Source organism: Salmo salar, chromosome ssa14, assembly GCF_905237065.1.
Source record: "Salmo salar chromosome ssa14, Ssal_v3.1, whole genome shotgun sequence".
NCBI lineage: Eukaryota > Metazoa > Chordata > Actinopteri > Salmoniformes > Salmonidae > Salmo > Salmo salar.
In genome coordinates this window covers 23,096,901-23,117,181 of record NC_059455.1, presented here as the reverse complement: position 1 = coordinate 23,117,181, position 20,281 = coordinate 23,096,901, and the positions used below count along the sequence as shown (strand labels likewise).

At 40.4% G+C, this 20,281-nt stretch overlaps 1 protein-coding gene across 2 annotated transcripts; it reads left to right on the top strand.

Moving 5' to 3' along the window:
* Window positions 1–202: 202 nt before the first annotated feature.
* LOC106569084 (kinesin-like protein KIF2C) lies at window positions 203–19,704 on the top strand. Of its 2 annotated transcripts, XM_014140072.2 has the most exons (22): window positions 203–506; window positions 2,554–2,648; window positions 5,501–5,584; window positions 5,696–5,744; window positions 5,836–5,868; window positions 7,609–7,740; window positions 7,973–8,086; window positions 8,302–8,402; window positions 9,114–9,209; window positions 9,295–9,349; window positions 9,445–9,607; window positions 9,811–9,901; window positions 10,016–10,079; window positions 11,652–11,743; window positions 11,892–12,034; window positions 14,461–14,665; window positions 15,863–15,973; window positions 16,265–16,332; window positions 16,405–16,501; window positions 17,414–17,497; window positions 19,095–19,188; window positions 19,340–19,704. In XM_014140072.2, exons 1-22 carry the CDS (start codon window positions 446–448, stop codon window positions 19,414–19,416), a joined length of 2,109 nt encoding a protein of 702 aa, XP_013995547.1. In that variant the 5' UTR covers window positions 203–445; the 3' UTR covers window positions 19,417–19,704. The 2 variants fall into 2 exon arrangements, with proteins under 2 accessions (XP_013995547.1, XP_013995548.1); XM_014140073.2 differs by lacking the exon at window positions 5,836–5,868.
* The last annotated feature ends 577 nt before the right edge of the window (window positions 19,705–20,281 follow it).

Here is a 20,281-nt window from a genome sequence, read left to right as displayed (position 1 = left end):
TGAGGTTCCAAACAAACATGCCATGCAATTGGTAGCGACAGAGGTTCCAAAATTGTATAGTAGCTAGCTACTGCCACACTGTGGTTATGTATGACATTACATCATATACCTGTATTTAAAACAGGAAACGCAAACAATGTTTCACAATGTCCAAACTATATTAGTTCAAATGTATCGTTATTGGTTAGACTCACTGAGCTTAATAAAACATGCAATAATACCACATAGATATCTGGCTACCGATCTACTTTTTCTGATAGGCAATATTTGAGAACGCCCTTGCTTCAATCAGCATCACCCTTTTCTACTTCATCCGCTGACGAGAAACGGATTTCAAACATTTGGCGGTTGATTGGGATTTGTTTGGTGCTTGACTGTAGCCAGCTCATGTTAGGTTGTATGTAAATAACTTTTAAAAACTTGGCAAGTGAGCTCACGCATTAACATGGATTCAACTATGGCGAACCTTCTTGTTGGGCTTTCAGTCAACATCCAAAGAAGCGATGGTGAGCTAATTTGGCTAGCTATGTTCGTTTATTTCGCTTGTTAGTGTTGCAGTTAGCCAGATTTACCTCCCAAATGATTTAACGTTACCTAGCTAATATGAACAACATTATTTGTTGTAATACACTTTAACGCATGTCAGTAAGTTATACGTGAATAAGTTAAACTCGACGAATTTAATTAGCTACTTGAATGCCACTCAAGATAATCGAAAAGCGTATTGTTATTGGTGCATGTGCGGTTAACGTTACTTGTGTGGTTAAGTTATCTGCTAGTAGACACAGCTAACTATAGGATAATGAAGCAATTCTTTGATTTGTTTTTACTAGTTATGGCCGTTGTAGTGATAAAGTTAGGTGACCTAACGTTACACTGAACAACGTGTAAAGTGTTGGTTTCATGAACTGAAATAAAAGATCTGCCATTTTCCATATGCACAAACAGCTTATTTCTCTTTACATCCCTGTTAGTGAGCATTTCTCCATAGCCAAGATAATCCATTCACCTGGCAGGTGTGGCATATTAAAAAGCATGATCATTACACAGGCGAACCTTGTACTGGGGACAAAAGGTTCAGCGTCATAACTGACTTCAGTGGGCAAATGCTCACCTTTGATGGCCACTGGCACGCTGGAGAAGTGCTCTACACGGATGAATCCAGGTTTCAACTTTACCGGGCAGATAGCAGACCGTGTGGGTGAGCGGTTTACTGATGTTGACGTCAGAGTGCCCCATGGTGGGGTTATGGTATGGGAAGGCATAAGCTCCGGACAACAAACACAATAGCATTTTATTCGATGGCAATTTGATTGCACATGGATACCTTGACAAGATCCTGAAGCCCATTGTTGTGCCATTCATCTGCCGCCATCACCTCATGTTTCAGCATGATAATGCACTGCTCCATGTCACAAGGATCTATACACAATTCATGGAAGATGAAAATGTCCCATATCTTCCATGGCCTGCATTCTCAACAGATGTCACTCATTGGGCATGTTTGGGATGCTCTGGATCGATGTGTACTACAGCATGTTCCAGTTCCCACCAATATCCAGAAACTTCACACAGCCATTGAAGAGGAGTGGGACGATATTCCACAGGCCACAATCAACAGCCTGATCAACTCTATAACGGAGATGTGTCATGCTGCATGAGGCAAATGGTGGTCATATCAGATACGGACTCATACGGACTCATCCTAAACAATCACAATTGGGTTGAGGTCGGGTGACTGTGGAGGCCAGGTCATCTGATGCAGCACCATCACTCTCCTTGGTCAAATGGCCCTAAAATATACTCAAGTATAAATCATTTCAAATTCCTTATTAAGCAAACCAGACAGCACTATTTTATTTTTTCAATTTACGGATAGCCAGGGGCACGCTCCAACACTCAGACATAATTTACAAAGCATGTGTTTAGTGAGTCCGCCAGATCAGAGGCAGTAGGGATGACCAGGGATGTTCTCTTTAAGTGTGTGAATTAAACAATTTTCCTGTCCTGCTAAGCATTAAAAATGTAACGAGTACTTTTGGGTGTCAGGTAAAATGTATGGAGTAAAAAGTACATCCTTTTTTGGGGGGGGAATGTAGTGAAGTAAAAGTTGTCAAATGTAAATACCACAAACTACTTAAGTAAAAATACTTTCAACTACTACTTAAATACTTTACACCTTTGTTAAACACTTACACAGTGAGTCCATGCAACCTATGTGACTTGTTAAGCACATTCTTACTCCTGAACTTATTTACTCTTGACTTAACATGGGTTGAATATTTATTGACTCGACGTTTAAGCTTTACTTTTTTATTAATTTGTGTAAAAAATAAATTAAAAAAGTTAAACATAATTACACTGACATTATGGGGTATTTTGTGTAGGCCAGTGACAACATTTCAAATTCTGGCTGTAACACATGTAGAAAAAGTCAAGGGGTGTGAATACTTTCTGAAAGAACTGTAGCTCTGGTCTAGGGCGTTGGTGTGGCCTAGCAAACGGGGTGTAATTTACATGATATTACTACTTACTTGTAAATGTGTTTTACAGGGCGAGTGCATCCTGCAAATGTCAAAACTGTGGATTCCACAAAGCGTACTGTGATGGTTGAATGGTTTGAGAAATCTGTTTGCAGGGGAAAAGAGGTAAGTGGCTCGAGAGCAAGACAAGTGCCTTATCTATGTTACAGATTGATTCAGGGATGCAAACTAGTCACCTTTTGGCGAAGTTCGCAGTTTTGAATCCAAAATAGGTGACCAACGTCATTTGCTAGCCAGATAAATGTTGTGCAAGAGCCAACTTTACTGATCAAAGAATTGAGTTCATTGTTGTGAAAATTTGCTGGCTAATGAAGTCAGACAGCTAACGTTAGTAACCAAACCAATTCGCTATTATATTAACTGGTAACGTTATACGACTCCTTGCGGTTGTTGTGCCGAACCCCTTCGCGTGAACACGCACACACTCAATTCTTCATTTGATGCGACTTGCTTGCTAGTTGAGATTTCTGTTCTTCACTCTGTTAGTTTATCCTACATTTCACGGATCTTAGTAGCAGAAAGCATTTGTGTCCTTCAAGGCAGCCGTCAATTATCACGTTAGGCTGCGTTTCATTTAATTTTTTATGGAAGTTTGATAGCGGGGAGACACTAGTAATGTCTGCAGTTTTCGGTTTGGCTATTAGTCTATAAATACATCTCTTTGCCAAAATTCATCATCTCTCCCATGTCTTATTCGACTAGTAGTTGTTTTGTAATGTGTATTGCTTGCCTACATTTTTCTCCCTCTGTTTTAATATAACACACATGCATGAATTATTAATTTTGGTTTCCTATCCTGACGTGAAGTTTGTTCTATAGAAAGTATTTGACTCTGTGTGCCACAAAAAGTATTTGAGTCTAGCCACAAAATTAAGGAAATTAGAAGAGGGGGAGGATTTCGGCAGGCAAGAAAATGGCCTTGCCGAACCCCCCCCCTTCTAATTTCCTTAATTTTGTGGCTAGAGTCAAATACTTTTTGTGGCGCACACTATTGGTCAACATGAGCTACCAAAATGATTATGAAGTGTGCGGGGCCTTGTAGTCCCAAAGTGGGGTGGGGTGGTGGCCTTGCTGAAATCCCCCCTTCTAATTTCCTTATTTTTGTTACTAGAGTCAAATACTTTCTATAGAACAAACTTCATGTCAGGATAGGCAACCAAAATGAATAATTCATGTGTGTGTTGTATTAAACATAGAGGGACTAAAATGTAGGCAGGCAATAAACATTTCAATTTGGCAAAGAGATTTATAAATAGACTAATAGCCAAACACGAAAACTGCGGACATTACTAGTGCCTCCCCCGCTATCAAACCGGCATATAAAATGAAACGCAGCCTAACGTGATCATTGACAGCTGCACTGAAGAACACAAATAAAATAAAAATGCTTTCTGCTACTAAGATCAGTGAAATGTTGGCTAAACTGACAATGGAGTGAAGGGCAGAAATCTCAACTAGCAAGCAAGTCGCAGCATTGACTTGAGTGTGCGCTTTCACGCAAAGGTGTGGAGAATTCTGGCAGAGGGGAGATTTTCGGCACAACACCGTTCCTCAAGTTATAACGTGTTAGTTGCTTACTGGACCCTGGCATTCTGTGTGACTGTTAATTAGCTAATTAACTAATATTTTCCCTTTACAGAATGTGGTTAATTTTCAGAATGAGAGAATTAGGTGAAAATAAAATGTTGCTTTTTAAACAAGTGGAGCTGGGCCTGGCTTAAGCTGGATGCCACTAGGTGAAAGGAACACCACACACTTTCCCTCTTCCTCACTTTTTCAATTCATTGGATTAAAAGAGTTATGCCAGGTGTACTCTCTGCCTGAAAGAGATCAATTATGCCAACAAAGGGTATCATGCTCTGCTGGCACATTGTAGAACAGATGTCCACAGGCAGAAAGTGTACAATGCAGTGTAGCCCAAAGATATTGCTTTTGTTGTGTTGAACTTGACAGTTTTATTTAATTTATTTAATCTTTATTTAACCAGGTAGGCAGGTTGAGAACAAGTTCTCATTTACAACTGCGACCTGGCCAAGATAAAGCAAAGCAGTTCGACACAACAACACAGAGTTACACATGGAGTAAAACAAACAGTCAATAATACAGTAGAAAGATAAGTCTGTATATAATGTGAGCAAATGAGGTGAGATAAGGGAGGTAAAGGCAAAAAAGGCCATGGTGTAACAGTAACGCGTGTGTGGGGGGGGGATTATTAAATGTTTTACTCGTTGAATGTTATTTTTGCACACATGTAGCCTTGTGTACTTGATCGACGTCTACTATAATGGCCACTATAATAGAGCAAAAATATTGTTTCATTCTATTTCTACTTAAGATGTTTTTTCCCAAGTGCCACAAGCGTTCTATTATAAAGGCTGTCATGGCTAACAGCAATTTTAGTGTATTGTTTTTTTCTCAAGGCTTGAGTGTCATTTGCAGTGAAGTCTAGGCAACAAATAACATTGCTTATAACATTTGTTTAGCTGTGAGTTAGGTTCACATTAACCACTTTTTATTTTACACACAGACTGATCATGTATATCATATTCTTTGTTTAATTAGTTAACCTGTATTTCCCCCTATCAGGGATTTCTTTTACATGTTTCAGTGCAATAGAAAAAAGTGACACCTTTTTGGGCCCTCACCAGTTTTCATCCCTGTACAGATATTGGACTAAATTCCACTCTGTGGTGAACTTCCTTCACTGTGGAGTTTAGCCTGTTATGTACAATTCAACAAGTGTCATGATTATGCATTTTGCATCGTCACACTTCTTGCTTTGTACTGAAAATGCTCCATCTTGTAAACTTTACTGCTGACATGTCAACGGTGCCGTAATTAACAAAATACTAACGGATGTTAGCGTAGCTTGATCAATGAAAGATACTATGTGCTGTAAGTCTTGTCAACTGAAACTGATTGTTGACATACTACTATTCCTGCCCTTTGCTCTTTAGCTTGAAATGAATGAATTATGGTCCCTGAACAAAGAGCTTTTTGAGCACATGAAACCAGCTAATATACCTGCTCTTCCAGAGAAGGTAAGTGTACTCTAGGGATGGACCTAGGAACTTGAGGTTCAAAGTACATTCATTTGAAAGTTTGTGGTCCTAACGTCAGGAGCGATGTTTGCCTGTGTGATTTTTCTCCAGAAATTTGAAAGCCGTCTTCGTTCATCCGGGGTCCCTCCTCCTTCCAGTCGTAAGTGATTTTTGCCTAGTTCTAGTATGTCTTAAGTGTGGATTTCATTGGTGTGGGTTTGATGGTTAATTTTGGATATTTCCTTCATAAGCTTCTACTCCAGCGGGTCCTCCTGAGGAGACAGGTTTGCATGCAATGCATGTTCTTCTCTAAGCAAATCATATGCTAAATCACTTTATATGAGATGGAATCACATCATATAGGCCTATTTCCACACATACTTTAAGCTGTGTTTACATAGGCAACCAAATTCTGATCTTCTGACACTAATTGGGCCTTTGACCTATCAGATCAGATTTTTTGCCAATAATTGGGCAAAATATCAGAATGGGGCTCCCTGTGGGCAGTGTGATACCTTGATTTGAAGATACAGGCCATTATGTGGTTCCATCTTCAGGTGCACAATAATTTTACTCTTGTCTTTACTTACTAGTGGGGTTGAGTGGACATGCCCTTGTTTCAAAAGTGGGACCGTATGTTTTCTGTACATAACTGATTAATGTGGAGTGTACTGTTTCCAACTAGAATGCAAAACACTAAATTATGGTATTTCTCGTGGAAGAATGGTGTTGCATCCCTCCAATAGAGTTCCAGACACTTATAGAAACTATGCCAAGGGGCATTGAAGCTGTTCTGGCTCGTGGTGGCCCAACGTCTCTATTAAGACACTTTGTTGGTGTTTCATTTATTTTGGCAGTTACCTGTAAACTATACTGAACAAAAATATAAATGCAACAATTTCAATGAATTTACTGGGTTACAGTTCATATAAGGAAATCAGTCAGTTGACATTCATTAGGCCCTAATCTATGGATGGGGATACCCATTGGGGAGATACCCATTGGGGAGCCAGGCCCAGCCAATCGAATGTGGAGATCCTGGGCTGGTGTGGTTACACGTGGTCTACGGTTGTGACGCCAAATTCTCTAAAATGCTGTTGGAGGCAGCTTATGGTAGATAAATTAACATTACAATTCTCTGGCAACCACTCTGGTAGACATTCCTGCAGTCAGCATGCCAAATGCATGCTCCCTGAACTTGAGACATCGGTGGTATTGTGTTACACAACAGCACATTTTAGTGGCCTTTTATTGCCCCCAGCACAAGGTGCACCTGTGTTATGATAATGCTGTTTAATTTGCTTCTTGATATGCCACACCTGTCAAGTCGATGGATTATCTTGGCAAATTAGAAATGCTCACTAACAGGGATGTAAACAGATTTCTGCACAAAATTGTGCATGTGAAAAATGTATGGGATCTTTTACTTCAGCTCATGAAACATGGGACCAACACTTGTTGTTTTTATATTTTTGTTCAGTAAAGAATGCCATTTTGTGACGAAGGGTTCCTTATGTGATGGGTTCCAAAAGACCGTGTAAATATGTCTATATAATTCGAATAGTGACCGTAAGCAGTCTGTTACTATCACTCTTTCTAGTGAAATGCAGACTCAGTGATTTGGATCTTATTTCTTAGCATACTAGTAGTATGTGTTCTTTGTTTCCACAAACTCACCATAATTCCTTCTAATAAGCACTGAAGTCATTCCCAAAGCTACTGTCTGCTTTTCTCTTTTTAACACGGCACTGTTTCTGCTTCATCTCTGTTTTACAGCTTGTGTTGAAATCAAAAGAATGCATTTGCTGCAATTCTCATTTGATTATGGCATGCCAGATTCACCCAACTAAAATTGAACCCACTTATTAGTGGTGGTATGAAGGTGGCCATCTGTTTAATAGGACTACATATAAATCATTATTTTTATGGTTTGGTGTCTAGTGTTGGGATCAGTAGGATGATGAACAGGAGTTATTAATCTACTTCATTTAACTGTAGTGGTAAATGTACTAATTTCCTCTCAGTTTCACTTCCAAGAAAGTCTACACGGCAGACATGCTTGTTCCGGACCCTTGCTCCTGTCTCTGAGCTTGCTGCTAAGACTAAGCATGACTCCCAGTCTTCAGAGTATCCACCCTCTGTCCTCAAAGCTTCAGGTGGGGGGTGCCTCAATGATTTCTGACTTATTGCCTTTAGCCTGGTCCCAGATCTGTTTGTGCTCTTGCCAACTCCATTGTAGTCATTGTCAAGCCTTTGTTTGGTGTGACAAGGAGTTGGCATGAAGGCACAAACATACTGGCATAATTTATCCCATTACCCTCTGAATGCTTCACTCAGTGACTCGAGACCTCTTGATATTCACCTTTGTCATCATGCTTCATTTTCCAGGTGTACCCAACCGAGAGAGGAAGAGGAACAGTCAGAGACCAACTGCTGTCCTGCCCCCAGTCAATGAGGCCCTGAAGGAGAATGAGGCCAAGAGTGTTTCCTCAGTCACCTCAAGTGAGCTTTAGGAACTTTGAGTCACATCACTATGTTAATTTCCCTGGGCCTGTATTTTTAAATAGCCTCATAAGAGGAGTGCTGATCTAGGATCAGTTTTGCCTTGTAGATCACAATGAATAAGATTAAATAGATCGGGGGACCTGATCCTAGTATGAGACGCCCTGCTGTCTTTTGTGAGCATCTTCATCACGTTAGATACTTCACTCTATCAGGCAGACGGAGATCAGTGCTACCCCAAGACATGAGCAAACCAGTGAACAAAAGATTGTCCAATGCAGTCAAGAGCTTGGATATGGTGCCCAAGAAAGGAAAAGTAAGAGATTTGATCACATGAGACAGTGGCCATGTCCGAATACCCATATTAGTCAAATAAACATTTTTTCACATGCGCCGAATACAACAGTGTCGATCTTACCGTGAAATGTTACTTAAAAGCCCTTAACCAACAATGCAGTTCAAGAAATGGAGTTAAAAAAAAAATATTTGCAAAAAAGAAAGTAACAGAATAAAATGACAACAATAACGAGGCTATATACAGGGGCTACCGGTACCAAGTCAATGTGCGGGGGTACAGGTTAGTCGAGGTCATGACTAAATGGTATGCGAGAAAATAAAGTTTTATAATATGTGACATTTTGAAAATGGTACTCCTAATGTGTACTTGCAATGACTTCGCCATTTGTTAATTTTGGTACAGCGTGTCAATTTATCTGATTATCAGCTGTTGCCAAACACATGAGTTGGAAAAGACAAGTGGGTTCTACTAGATCAAACACCGAAATTAGTTTGCAGTTTGAGTATGTAGTACTCTAGTATGGGTATTAAGACACGGCCACTGTCTGTTTACCTAGTACTATTGGCCCATGTCCTGCGTTAATTATTTTTGTAGATCGGACGTACTGTCAATTTCCTCCTTTTATTTTCATTTGAAGTTGTGGACACATTAAAAGCCTTTACTAATGTATTGGCAATATTAAATACTACCCATCACTTTCTCTGTTACATGTATTTCTGCTCGCTGTAGTTTGAAGACACAAATCGACCGAACAAGCAGTTTTACCAGATGATTGAAGAGTTTAGAGAGACCTTGGAAGTACTCCCTTTATCTCTGTCTGATACGGTAAGATGGAGGAGAAGAATTCAAATGTGGGAGGCCTTTCTTAACTAGTGTTTATCAGCTATGTCATTTTCTTTTTGATTCACAGGTTGAAGCTCATAGAATTTGTGTGTGCGTTCGCAAGCGTCCTCTCAACAATAAAGGTTACTTTTAATTGACCAAACTAAAACTTTTATCTGACTGACCTGTATCCACCAAGCAGCTTCTCATGTTGACTTTCTATGTGTGGTTGTCTTAGAGGTGACTAAGAAAGATATTGATGTGGTTTCTATCCCTGGTAATGGAACGCTGCTCCTTCATGAGCCCAAGCAGAAAGTGGACCTGACAAAGTACCTTGACAACCAGGTCTTCCATTTCGACTACTCCTTTGACGAGTCATCCACCAATGACTTAGTGTACAGGTATTCACATTTATTGGTTTCTAAACAAGTGTTCTGTTTTTCTCTATCAGGGTTATTTTACAATTTGCTGATTTAAATTTTTTTTTTTACAATTTTTAAATTCTGTTCAAATAACCTTTGCAAGTATGTTCTTTTGTATGAAGTTTGTATCATCATTACTTGTTTTTGCAAGATGGTTATATACTAATATTTTTCACTGGTAGGTTCACTGCCAAGCCCCTTGTCCAGACCATCTTCGACGGTGGGATGGCAACTTGTTTTGCTTACGGACAAACTGGAAGTGGTAAAACTCATGTAAGTCTTACCGTTTACCTGACAGGCTGACACTAGAGCAGTTTTGTCTCAAAGTCCACCAGATTTTTTTTAACATGTCATGTAAAATTTGTACCTGTCTTTTACCCCATCCAGACAATGGGAGGAGATTTTTCAGGGAAAAGCCAGAACAGTGCGAAAGGGATCTATGCCATGGCAGGTAATTCATTATGTCTCCCTGCTATTGGCTTCAACAACATTACATTTTTGGCTTAGTTATTAGGGATGTAACAATTCACCGTTACGCATCGGTCCCTGGTTCACATGTTTAAGACATGAGAGTATTGATCTAGGTGGGACTCCTAACCGATCCAAATGTAGCATGCAACGGTCAGAAAATAGATTCAAATTTTACGAATCACGGGTTCATGTAATTGTTTTGCTTAAATTTCTTTCAGTCATTGATCTTCAAGCACAGCTGTGGGATGTAGGGGTGCTGCATCACACCATTAATAAAATATATATATATATATATATATTGTTCACAAAAGTAGCACACTGGGACTTTAATAGTCCTGTATTAGCGGACCTATATAGCCATCTGCCACGGGATACTTTTGCCACCCGTACTGCATGGTCCAACTGAGAGAACAAGATTAGCTCTCTCTGAATCTGTCAACTTCCAAAAGGTCTAAACCATTCGATTTATGAGACTGTGTGAAATCCTAAGTTGTGCTATACACTGAGTGTACAAAACATTAGGAACACCTGCTCTTTACATGAGACTGACCAGGTGAAAGCTATGATCCCTTATTGATGTGACCTGTTAAATCCACTTCAATCAGTGTAGAATAAGGGGAAGAGACTGGTTGAAGAAGGATTTTTAAACCTTGAGATATGGATTGTGTACAAAACATTAACACCTTCCTAATAAACCCAGCAGCATTGCTGTTCTTGACACAAACCGGTGTGCCTTGCACTGACTACCATACCCTGTTCAAAGGCACTTAAATCTTTTGTCTTTCCCATTTACCCTCGATGGTACACACACAATCCATGTCTCGAGGCTTAAAAATCCCTTTCATCGACGCTGATTTGAAGTGGATTTAACAAGTGACATCAATAAGGGATCATAGCATTCAGCTGGTCAGTCTCTTGGAAAGAGTGAATGGGCAAGACAGGTTTGTGTTAAACTGCAACGCTGCTGGCTAGATACCAAGTTTCCCTTATGGCTCAGCTCCGGTGCCTACATGCACCATAGACGTATAAATCATTTCCACACACGGTCAGTTCAGAGAGGCCTAGCTCATAAGCTCCATCAGGAGCAGATATGGATTTAGAATGGAAATTAGATGTTTATGCAACACCTATTGAATCATATTGAACCAATTTTTTTTTTTTTTTTTTTTTTACTGAAACGTCTTTAAAGGGAAATATGCGCATCCCTATGAGGTATCCTTTGATTCTTAAATTTTTTTAAATAGATTTTGGTAGTTGTCTTACATTTTTACTGCACTGTTAGGAGCTAGAACCACGTGTTTTGCTGTACCCACTATAACATCTGCTAACCTGTTTACGCGTGCAATTAACTTATTTGATTAGGAAATATTTTGATAGTCCTAGATATTTCTGAGATCACTACTAAGGAATAGATCTGTCCACCTCACATTTTAGATACAAAGTAAAAGGTTTTGTACGTGAAGGTTATATGTGAATAACCTTTACTTAGGACATAGTTCAATGATGTCTTTCAGTGTCTTGTAACTCCTTGTTCCTCTTATTTGTTCTTCAGCTCAGGATGTGTTCGCCCTCCTGAAGCAGAGGAGATATTCCAGTCTGGACTTGTGTCCCTACGTGACCTTCTTTGAGATCTACAACAGCAAGGTGAGAAGGAAATGCTCACAGTGCTCCTCAAGCAGCTTGGTGGTTTGGATGGTTGACGTTTTCTTTGGGTGGAGAATCCATGATAATAGGACAAAAGTGTAGAGAAGACTCACTTGACATTTTGCTAACACACTTGCTTACTCCTCAGGTATTTGATCTGCTGAACAAGAAGGCCAAGCTGCGAGTGCTAGAGGATGAGAAACAACAGGTCCAGGTGGTCGGCCTGCAGGAGATGTACGTTTCGTGTGCTGAAGACGTCATCAAGATGATTGAGATGGGCAGTGCATGCAGGTACACACTACTTTTTTTTTTTTTTTTTTTATTTTTTACTCCACCCAGGGTGTGTTCAGTGAGGTTGAACACTCAGAACTTTACAGATAGAAGCGTAATGAATGTTTTTTTTAACTAGGCAAGTCGGTTAAGAACAAATTCTTATGGTTGACATGATTACCTATTCTACTTGATAGACGATTATCTGTTCTACATTATACTTTTCTATCTGAACGTTCTGTAACATTGCGCCCTCCTGAACAGGCCCCTTTTATCTTTCTCTCTTGACTTTGTAAACCGTGTGTGTTGTGTTCTTGGTTGTTTTTTGACATATGGCACCAATATCTTTCTCAGAAGAGGAAAGAAAAGCAAGCAGCATTGCATCGGAGCACTGCTTATCTTTTCTCTAAGTCTTTTCCTGTCTCCAGACATTTCTTCTCAGTATGGGACCTCCTGTGTGTGCACTGTAAAAAATAAATTTAAAAACTGCGGCATTATGGCCCTGTACGCTCTGCCTCCCTAGAAGAGACAAAATTGCCCCCCTCCTATCCCCGCTAAACTAGAGTATTGTAGGATACAGCAGGGGCTGGCAGTAGGTTTGGTCTTGGGCCAATTTATTTCTCACCTAATAGGCAGCAGAGCAACATAATAGCAGCCCATTCATATGCCTGTGCTACAAATTTAAACTACTTTTAACACATCTGGTTAGTAGACTATATAAATCATTTCAATATCCATGACATATCCTATTATTGATTTTCTCAATCATTAAGCATCTTCTCTTTTCAGAAAGTGAAAAGCTCAATTAATGGGGACAAAAGAGCAAAGTACATTTGATCTCCTAAAATATTTAAGGCTGCAGCTCCGCTTCAGAAAGTCATAGAAACTAATCAATATATCCCCATATGCATCAGTCACATCTTTTGTGGCCATTTTAAAGCTTGTTTCTATCATCGGGCATCATGGAGTTAAGCATTGTTATAAAACACTTTTTATATTATCTGGATACTTTTTTATTTATTTCAAAATATGAAGTCCCTTTTGCTATTTAAGAAAGGGTATGGCATATCCTCACACAATTTAGAGTCCTGGTTTTAACCAAACACCAAGTCCTCAGTCTATACTGAGTGCATGGTGATAGTATTGGAGGATTTGGCTATACTGACAAATCTATGGATAGCTAAATTGAGTCTGTCAAACAGGTAGACCTACTTAATTTGTGTTTTTATAGGAAGAAATAAGCTCCAACAAAGCCCTTTTGTTAGTTAAGTCGAAATTAAAATGAAGACTATTGTTTAAATGAATTATTTTCTGCACTGTTTGCTTTCCACTTCTGATTATGCCACATCCGCTCCAAAGCTGATGTTTGCCTTTTTAGTTGACTTTCTCCTGCACACTCTCCTCATAAGTTAATGATTTAAAAAATGTCTCTGGTGATATGGTAATACATTTGGTCTCCAGTCTATGTGCTACAGAAAAACCACATATGGTAATACTCTTTCTACTGTAGGCTACATCATTTAGCCTATGTTAAATGAATTTGCTGGAGTACTGCAGGGCTGCGTCTCTCCAACACGCCTCTCCAAGGGATTGCTGGGCATGGACAAGCTAAATATTTGCACCCTGCCTTTGGCAAAGTGGGCACTGCTTATCATGGGGCGGCATCAGCGCTCATCTATATAGCCCTAATGCCACTGGGTGAGAAGTTGTCATTGTTTTTGGGCAGAATAATGTGATGTGTTGTTGGTCAGTTTTTAGGTCGGAAAATGCCGCCCTCATCAAACTGCCACTCTAGGCAGCTGCCTAATGGGCGGGCCTGCTGTGGGACCTAATCATAGAGTTCTATTTAAATTCCCTATTAATTCAATAGCATGTCTGTGGGCCGAGTCATCAAGATTTGACTTTTTAAAATGTATTACCAGTCACATTATTTTAATCTGATTGTCAGTAACTTCAAAGGGCTCCTTTTACTAGACTACCCGCGCACGTTCCTTCACTCGCAACATATTTCAAGCCTCCAAACAATAGGTCAATGGAAAGAGACGTGTAAAGACATTTGGCGATTGTCATCAGGACAGAATTAATGCCTCCACTGCTGTCCCCGTTCGCTTTCGGCCACTCATCTCTGCCTTGGCAAAATGTCAATGTTCTCATCAAACCACATCGCATGTTGGAGTGTAAACTATACCACCCATTCAAGTCTATTCGCAAATTTTTCATGCCTCTGACTTGTGGTAATGATGACTAATGGTTTATTAACCTACAGTTTTCTTGACATTTTGTTTTCATTATTGTGACAGGCTTATCTTTTACCGGTACGGCGTACCCCCACTATTTATTTTTGTCGGATTGACGTACCGCACCACTTTACTTTCACCCCTGCCGATATATTAACTTCAGCGTAGTGAATAACTTGGGAGTAATGATCTGACACACCTCTTTCTCAGGACGTCCGGCCAGACGTCAGCCAATGCCAACTCGTCTCGCTCCCACGCCATCCTGCAGGTGATCCTGCGGAGGAGGAACCAGGTGCACGGGAAGTTCTCCCTGGTGGACCTGGCGGGAAACGAGAGGGGCATTGATGTTCGCAGCAGCAACAGACAGACCCTCGTAGAGACGGCCGAGATCAACCGCAGCCTGCTGGCTCTCAAGGTGAATACAACTACTAGCCTACTGTCTGTTCATTCTCACTCTTTAGACTTCCCTTTTACCTGGGTCCTATTCATTAGTGCACACGTGGTAGCAAAACGTTCTGCAACGGAAAATGGAAACTGACATTTTTATTTTTATTGGACATGTTCAGTTAGTCCCTCTGCGGTCAGTTTTCTTCCGTTTTGTGAATATGATCATATAGCAGGCATGCACCACCTGTATGTACAGCAAAACCTTTCAGAAATGTGTTGGCAATGTCACCAGTGGTATCAATGTAAAAAATATCTTAACCTAAAATGAGTTTAAGTGTGTATGATTTGAGAATATTCAGTGAGGAGCTAATTCTGTGGAGGGTTTCTTTCTAAATGTAACCATGCTGTGAGCTGCAGCTCCTTACTCACTCTAAACCAGGGGTGTCAAACTCATTTTGCCTTGCAGGCTGTGTTCGATCTTCCCCGAGGTCCGGAGTAGAGCCTGACCAATTCTTTTTTTTTTTTGTGACCGGATTTTGGGGGTTAAAGCTTACCTATATGCTTACCTATATGATACATCTGCCGATATACTGTTTTATGCCGATAAAAGAAAATTACACTGAATTCTCATAAATTGCCATCCAAAAGAGCAATTGTCCATTGTTCAAATGTTGATTTCTTACATTGTGAAATTAATGACATGCGTCGTAATAATGGCCACAAGTATTCAGTTAAGCATGAGATTCCCTTTTCAATATCGATTGAATTATAGATTCAAACATTACAAATCTTCTATTCAAATGTTTTGGTGGTAATGGGCTCAGATTAGGTGCCTACATAGAGTAGTATAGACATGCATCATTTACGCACGCAGAGAAGTCAGCTTGGACAGATCCAGCTCAGGAGGCCCAGCAGCAGATTTGGAATGGAAAATGAATTAGATGTTACTGCATCGAATCATATCGAACCAAATCGCATCGATTCATTCTCTAATCAAACCAAATCGCACTGAATCGTTTCAAACCAAAACGTTCATCGTATTGAGCCTATGTATCGAGTTGTCTTGAATGGGAAAGGTGTTCACCCCTAGGTTTTAGTCATTTCTCTCATAATAAACAAATGATTACATTTTTTTTGCACAAACCACCCACGTGCTGGATTTAATGGGATCTGTATGTTTGACACCCCTAGTCTAAACCCTGCTTGCTCCCTCCTCTCCCTGTAGGAATGCATTCGCTCCTTGGGGATGGACAGCCACCACATCCCCTTCAGGATGAGCAAGCTGACACAGGTACTCCGAGACTCCTTCATCGGCGAGAACTCCAGGACATGCATGGTAAGGCTTGTCTCCTTTCTTTGGGTTTTAGCTGTAGATGCACATGTGCTTGATAATGAGAGCAATGGAGTTGTCACGAGAAGCAACAGATCTGGGACCAGGCTAAGCTGTGGTGGTCCCCCCCCCTCTTTTCCCTCTTGAAAAGGAAAATGTGCTCACCATTTTCTTTTTTTTAAACATTGTTTTATTTAAAGTTAAAATATTGGCCTTCCCTCTCCCTACATTACTAGACGGTAGACATAATATTTGCCATAATGTTATTGTTTGTTTATTGGTTTTCTTATTTTCCAGATTGCAATGGTGTCTCCTGGAATGTCCTCATGCGATTCCACTGTAAACACACTACGCTATGCAGACAGGTACTGTCAAAACAATTGATCGATCGGAATTTCCAGTAGTAGGCCTAAATGTAACTTTTTATTTATTGTTAGAGTGAAGGAACTGAATGGAACGTTAAAGATGAATGATGCGGATCTTCCCAAGAACATTGATGAGATGGAAGTGGAGGACAGCTCCTCATCAGAAGAGGTGAGCTCAAAAGACCCTGGGCCCCTCATGGGCACTGGTTGAAATTAGAGCGCTATATAGGGAATAAGATGCAACCCCTGTTTAGTTGCTTACCACTGATTGGTCCTCAGAGGACAGACTGTGCTAATGAGGCTTTTAAAAAGAGATCATGCCGGATACTTCCTGTTCTTCAGTGTGTTATAGCAGGGGTTCCCAAACTTTTTCACTCTGGTGGGGGGGGCTCTTCCAGCATTGGGGAACATCCCGTGCCCACCCTGTGCACGTGCCATGTCTATTTCTATGGGCACAAGCACTGTTCATGACACAAACTGTTCACACCCTGAGTGGCGCAGCGGTCTAAGGCACTGCATCTCAGTGCTGGAGGCTTCACTACAGACCCTGGTTCAATTCTAGGCTGTATCACCAGCCATGATTGGGAGTCCCATAGGGCGGCGCACAATTGGCCCAGCGTCGTTAGGGTTTGGCTGGGGTAGGCAGTCGTTGTAAATAAGAATTTGTTCTTAACTGGCTGCCTAGTCAAATTAAAACCCCCCCTCTTGTTGTTGGAGAGAACTTAGCTTTAAACCTGCAAACTTTTTATTGCAATTATATACATTTTGATAAGTCTAATGTGTATTCATGTGATATTTTAGTGACAAAAACATTACAACAATATCTATGGGCTAAAAAAAACGAAATCAAAAAAACGTTAGATGACATGGCTACTTGATCTGGACATTTCTGACCGGTTATAAATAACTCTAAAGTATGCAATGGCAGACGAGGAGCTGATGCACTACCCAACTTTGAAATTGCACCTTGTGCGTTCTATTACTACTTTCAAGAGTACGTTTAAAGCTGGTCTGAGTTCCTTTAAAAAAATATGTATATTAGTACTAAACTGAGAATGTTATTAACTTCTGGTCTTTGCAGGACTCCATTGTACCCATGACTGACGTGTATGAGGCCATATCCCAGGTTTCTGAGCTGGAGGAGAGGGTGCACGAGGAGTTGACGGTATACCTATACCTCTGTCCCAAATTGCAATATAATTTGATGCAACTGCAGGGCTTGACATTAATGCTTGTCCAGGGCAAGTAAAACAAATTGTTGGACAGGCAGATTATAGATTTAAGTTGTCTGAGCGGACAAGTAAAAAAAACAAATAAAAATCGCTGTCAAACAATTAGGCTACTCCGATCATAATTAGATCAAAGTGTCCTACAGATGTGATGTTTTACTTACTGTCCTCTCAATCTCTGCAGAACGCATCAGAGTATATTTATTGTAGGCCTGCATTGACAGTCACGAGCTGTCTTTCAATCATGCAGTTGCCAGATGTGTTTTTGAGGTCAAAATGAGCCTAGCCGCGTTTGCACATTTGTTGATAATTGCTAGTGAGTTATTTGCCCAGTTATAGCAAAGTTTTGGTTAACAATGAAAATCCTGGAAAAGTCATAGTGTGTGCATCACCTGCGTTTGAGTCAGTGCACCAGAGGAGTGAGCGAACAAGACATTTGTGCAACAGGTAAAATAATGACATACAGCAGACTAACTAGATGATAACCAGCCAACCTACACTATGTTTTGAACTGGTTATCTCACTAATTAACTATTTAGCTGTTAGCATGCATTAATGTCATGTCCCATGTCCTAAAATAACTTTTCACTGGCACTATTGTTTAACTGCAACTGGCCAAAACACAGTTGATGAAACCAATGCTGCATACTCTGGTTCTAAAACAGTCTCTCAAGCACTCAAAATTGGCTAGCATTCTCCACTATTAAATACTAGCCATGTAATTCTGACAAAATATTCTTGGAATAGCCTAATTGACAAGTAACTCCTATGCTGTCAAGATCTCCCATGAGCACCGAAAAATGTAACCTTACCAATAGATAAACGTCTTTTGTTAGCTACCTCGTCCACCTTAGCCATTTGATCCCTAGTTGGTTGAATGAGGGAATTATTTTATAAGACTAAAAGTACTTGGTTGTAAAATAATGTTGCAGCGTGACCAACCCTCCTGGAGAATCCACGAGAGATACTGGGGGTGCAGGCTTTTGCTCCAGGCCTGCTTGAACAATCAGCTGCTCAACAGATAAGCTGAGTCTGGTGTGTTTAAGCATGGTTGGATCAAAAGCCTGCACCCCCAGTAGCTCTCCAGATAAAGGGTTGATGCACCCAATGCGTTTTATACAGTAGCCTGTCAGTGCTGTTATTTAGTTTTGGGGGGGGGGGGTTTAAGTGCCTTGCTCAAGGCCTCAACGGCAGGAGATCTATAGTACATGGGATCAGAGACCAGCAGCCTACCATTGTCAATACCAGTGATATTAATGGTTATTCTGTGTAGTGGTTCCTTGCATCATACAACATTTTCAATCACCTTTTTGGTCCATGGTGTTAGACCTTTTTTTGGGGGTGAGGGAGCAAGTGATTTGAGCTTTTGGACAAGTAAAAAAATCTGTCCTACTTGTCCAAAGGACAAGTGGCTGAAAAGTTCATCACTGCAACTGGACTTGAAATAACAAATAACTGTAGTGTTAAAAATTTGAAATGATACTGTGTAATGACTATTTTATTTAACTGTCTGTCTTGTTATCTGTTGTACAGGGAGCAAGTAACATTATCAAGCTAATGGAGATGCCATCATATGACATTGAGGCTGGGGCAACTGATATTGTGGACTACGCAAGAAAATTACTGGGTGTGTGGATGTGTTAACAAACCAGCTACATTTGTAATTCCATCAACAACAGATTCTCAGCCTAACCTGAGGTCTGAAGCCAATGTTGATCCCAAGTATTATCTAGCTTTTATAACACTGTGGCCTTGGCTGATTTTTATTTTTTTCACAGACACGGTCCTGGCATTGCAGTCTGCCATTGATGGAGAGCGACTGGCAAGGATGTCACCCAAATCAGGTTATTGCTGAGAGGAACATCCCTCTACTTGTTCACTTGGAAATAATGTTCTAACAAGTTTTATCATGCAGTAACTACTCATTATTGTGCAAGGGTTCAATTGGGCATAAATTCCCTTCTGCTGACTTTCATTTAATGGTACATAAACATTACCTCTAACTTGTAAAGCCTCTCACTACATACCATAGATCTCCATGAAACTATGTTAACAGTTCATGTTTTAAATTGATTTGTATTCAAACTGGAGATTTGTCCAGCATTTAAATGATTTGTGAATATAATAAAGGTCTTTACCAATATGTTGTTTTGTAGCATTTATCAACCAACAATTTGGCTAATGCTCTTTAATTTCCTTTAAGAAGTTTAAATGTGTTTCCCTGTGTTTGTATACATGCCATACCACGGAGCTGCGTTCTAGCCCCATGACATCAACCAAGACCGCTGGTGGATGACCCGTGCACATCTGCCTAGCACTCTGTGAGGGGGCTTTGTTTCTACCTCCCTTTTTTTTCCTCCTTCCTTTCTGCTTCTCGACCCCCAACCTCTACTATACACAAGTCCAGCTTGTGTATACACATACACTGCAAGCAAAAGCTGACACATGACATATCAAAGCTCTAATAAACATCTCACACTGAACAATTTTCCCCAAAGAATAAAAATAAACAAATTCTGCTGGCGACTGGGTGGCCCCACAGCATGGTGTGAGGCCTTGCATGCAGCACAACTGTTTCCTATGAGCACAACCCCCACCCCATCTCACTGGGTGGTACTCCCCTCCCTCCCTCCTCCCAAACCAACCCTCCCCCAACCAGCAGTCTTGTCTGCCCATTCTCACAGGCAAGTGCTATGCGAAACACTTTGCAATGGCCTAAT

Bases quoted from the DNA above. Each gene is read 5' to 3' on its own strand.
- LOC106569084 (XM_014140072.2), top strand. From the start codon at position 446: ATGGATTCAACTATGGCGAACCTTCTTGTTGGGCTTTCAGTCAACATC. The intron at 7,741-7,972 runs GTGGGGGGTGCC...TTCATTTTCCAG, and splicing joins CTCTGTCCTCAAAGCTTCAG to GTGTACCCAACCGAGAGAGG. The intron at 8,403-9,113 runs GTAAGAGATTTG...TGCTCGCTGTAG, and splicing joins TGGTGCCCAAGAAAGGAAAA to TTTGAAGACACAAATCGACC.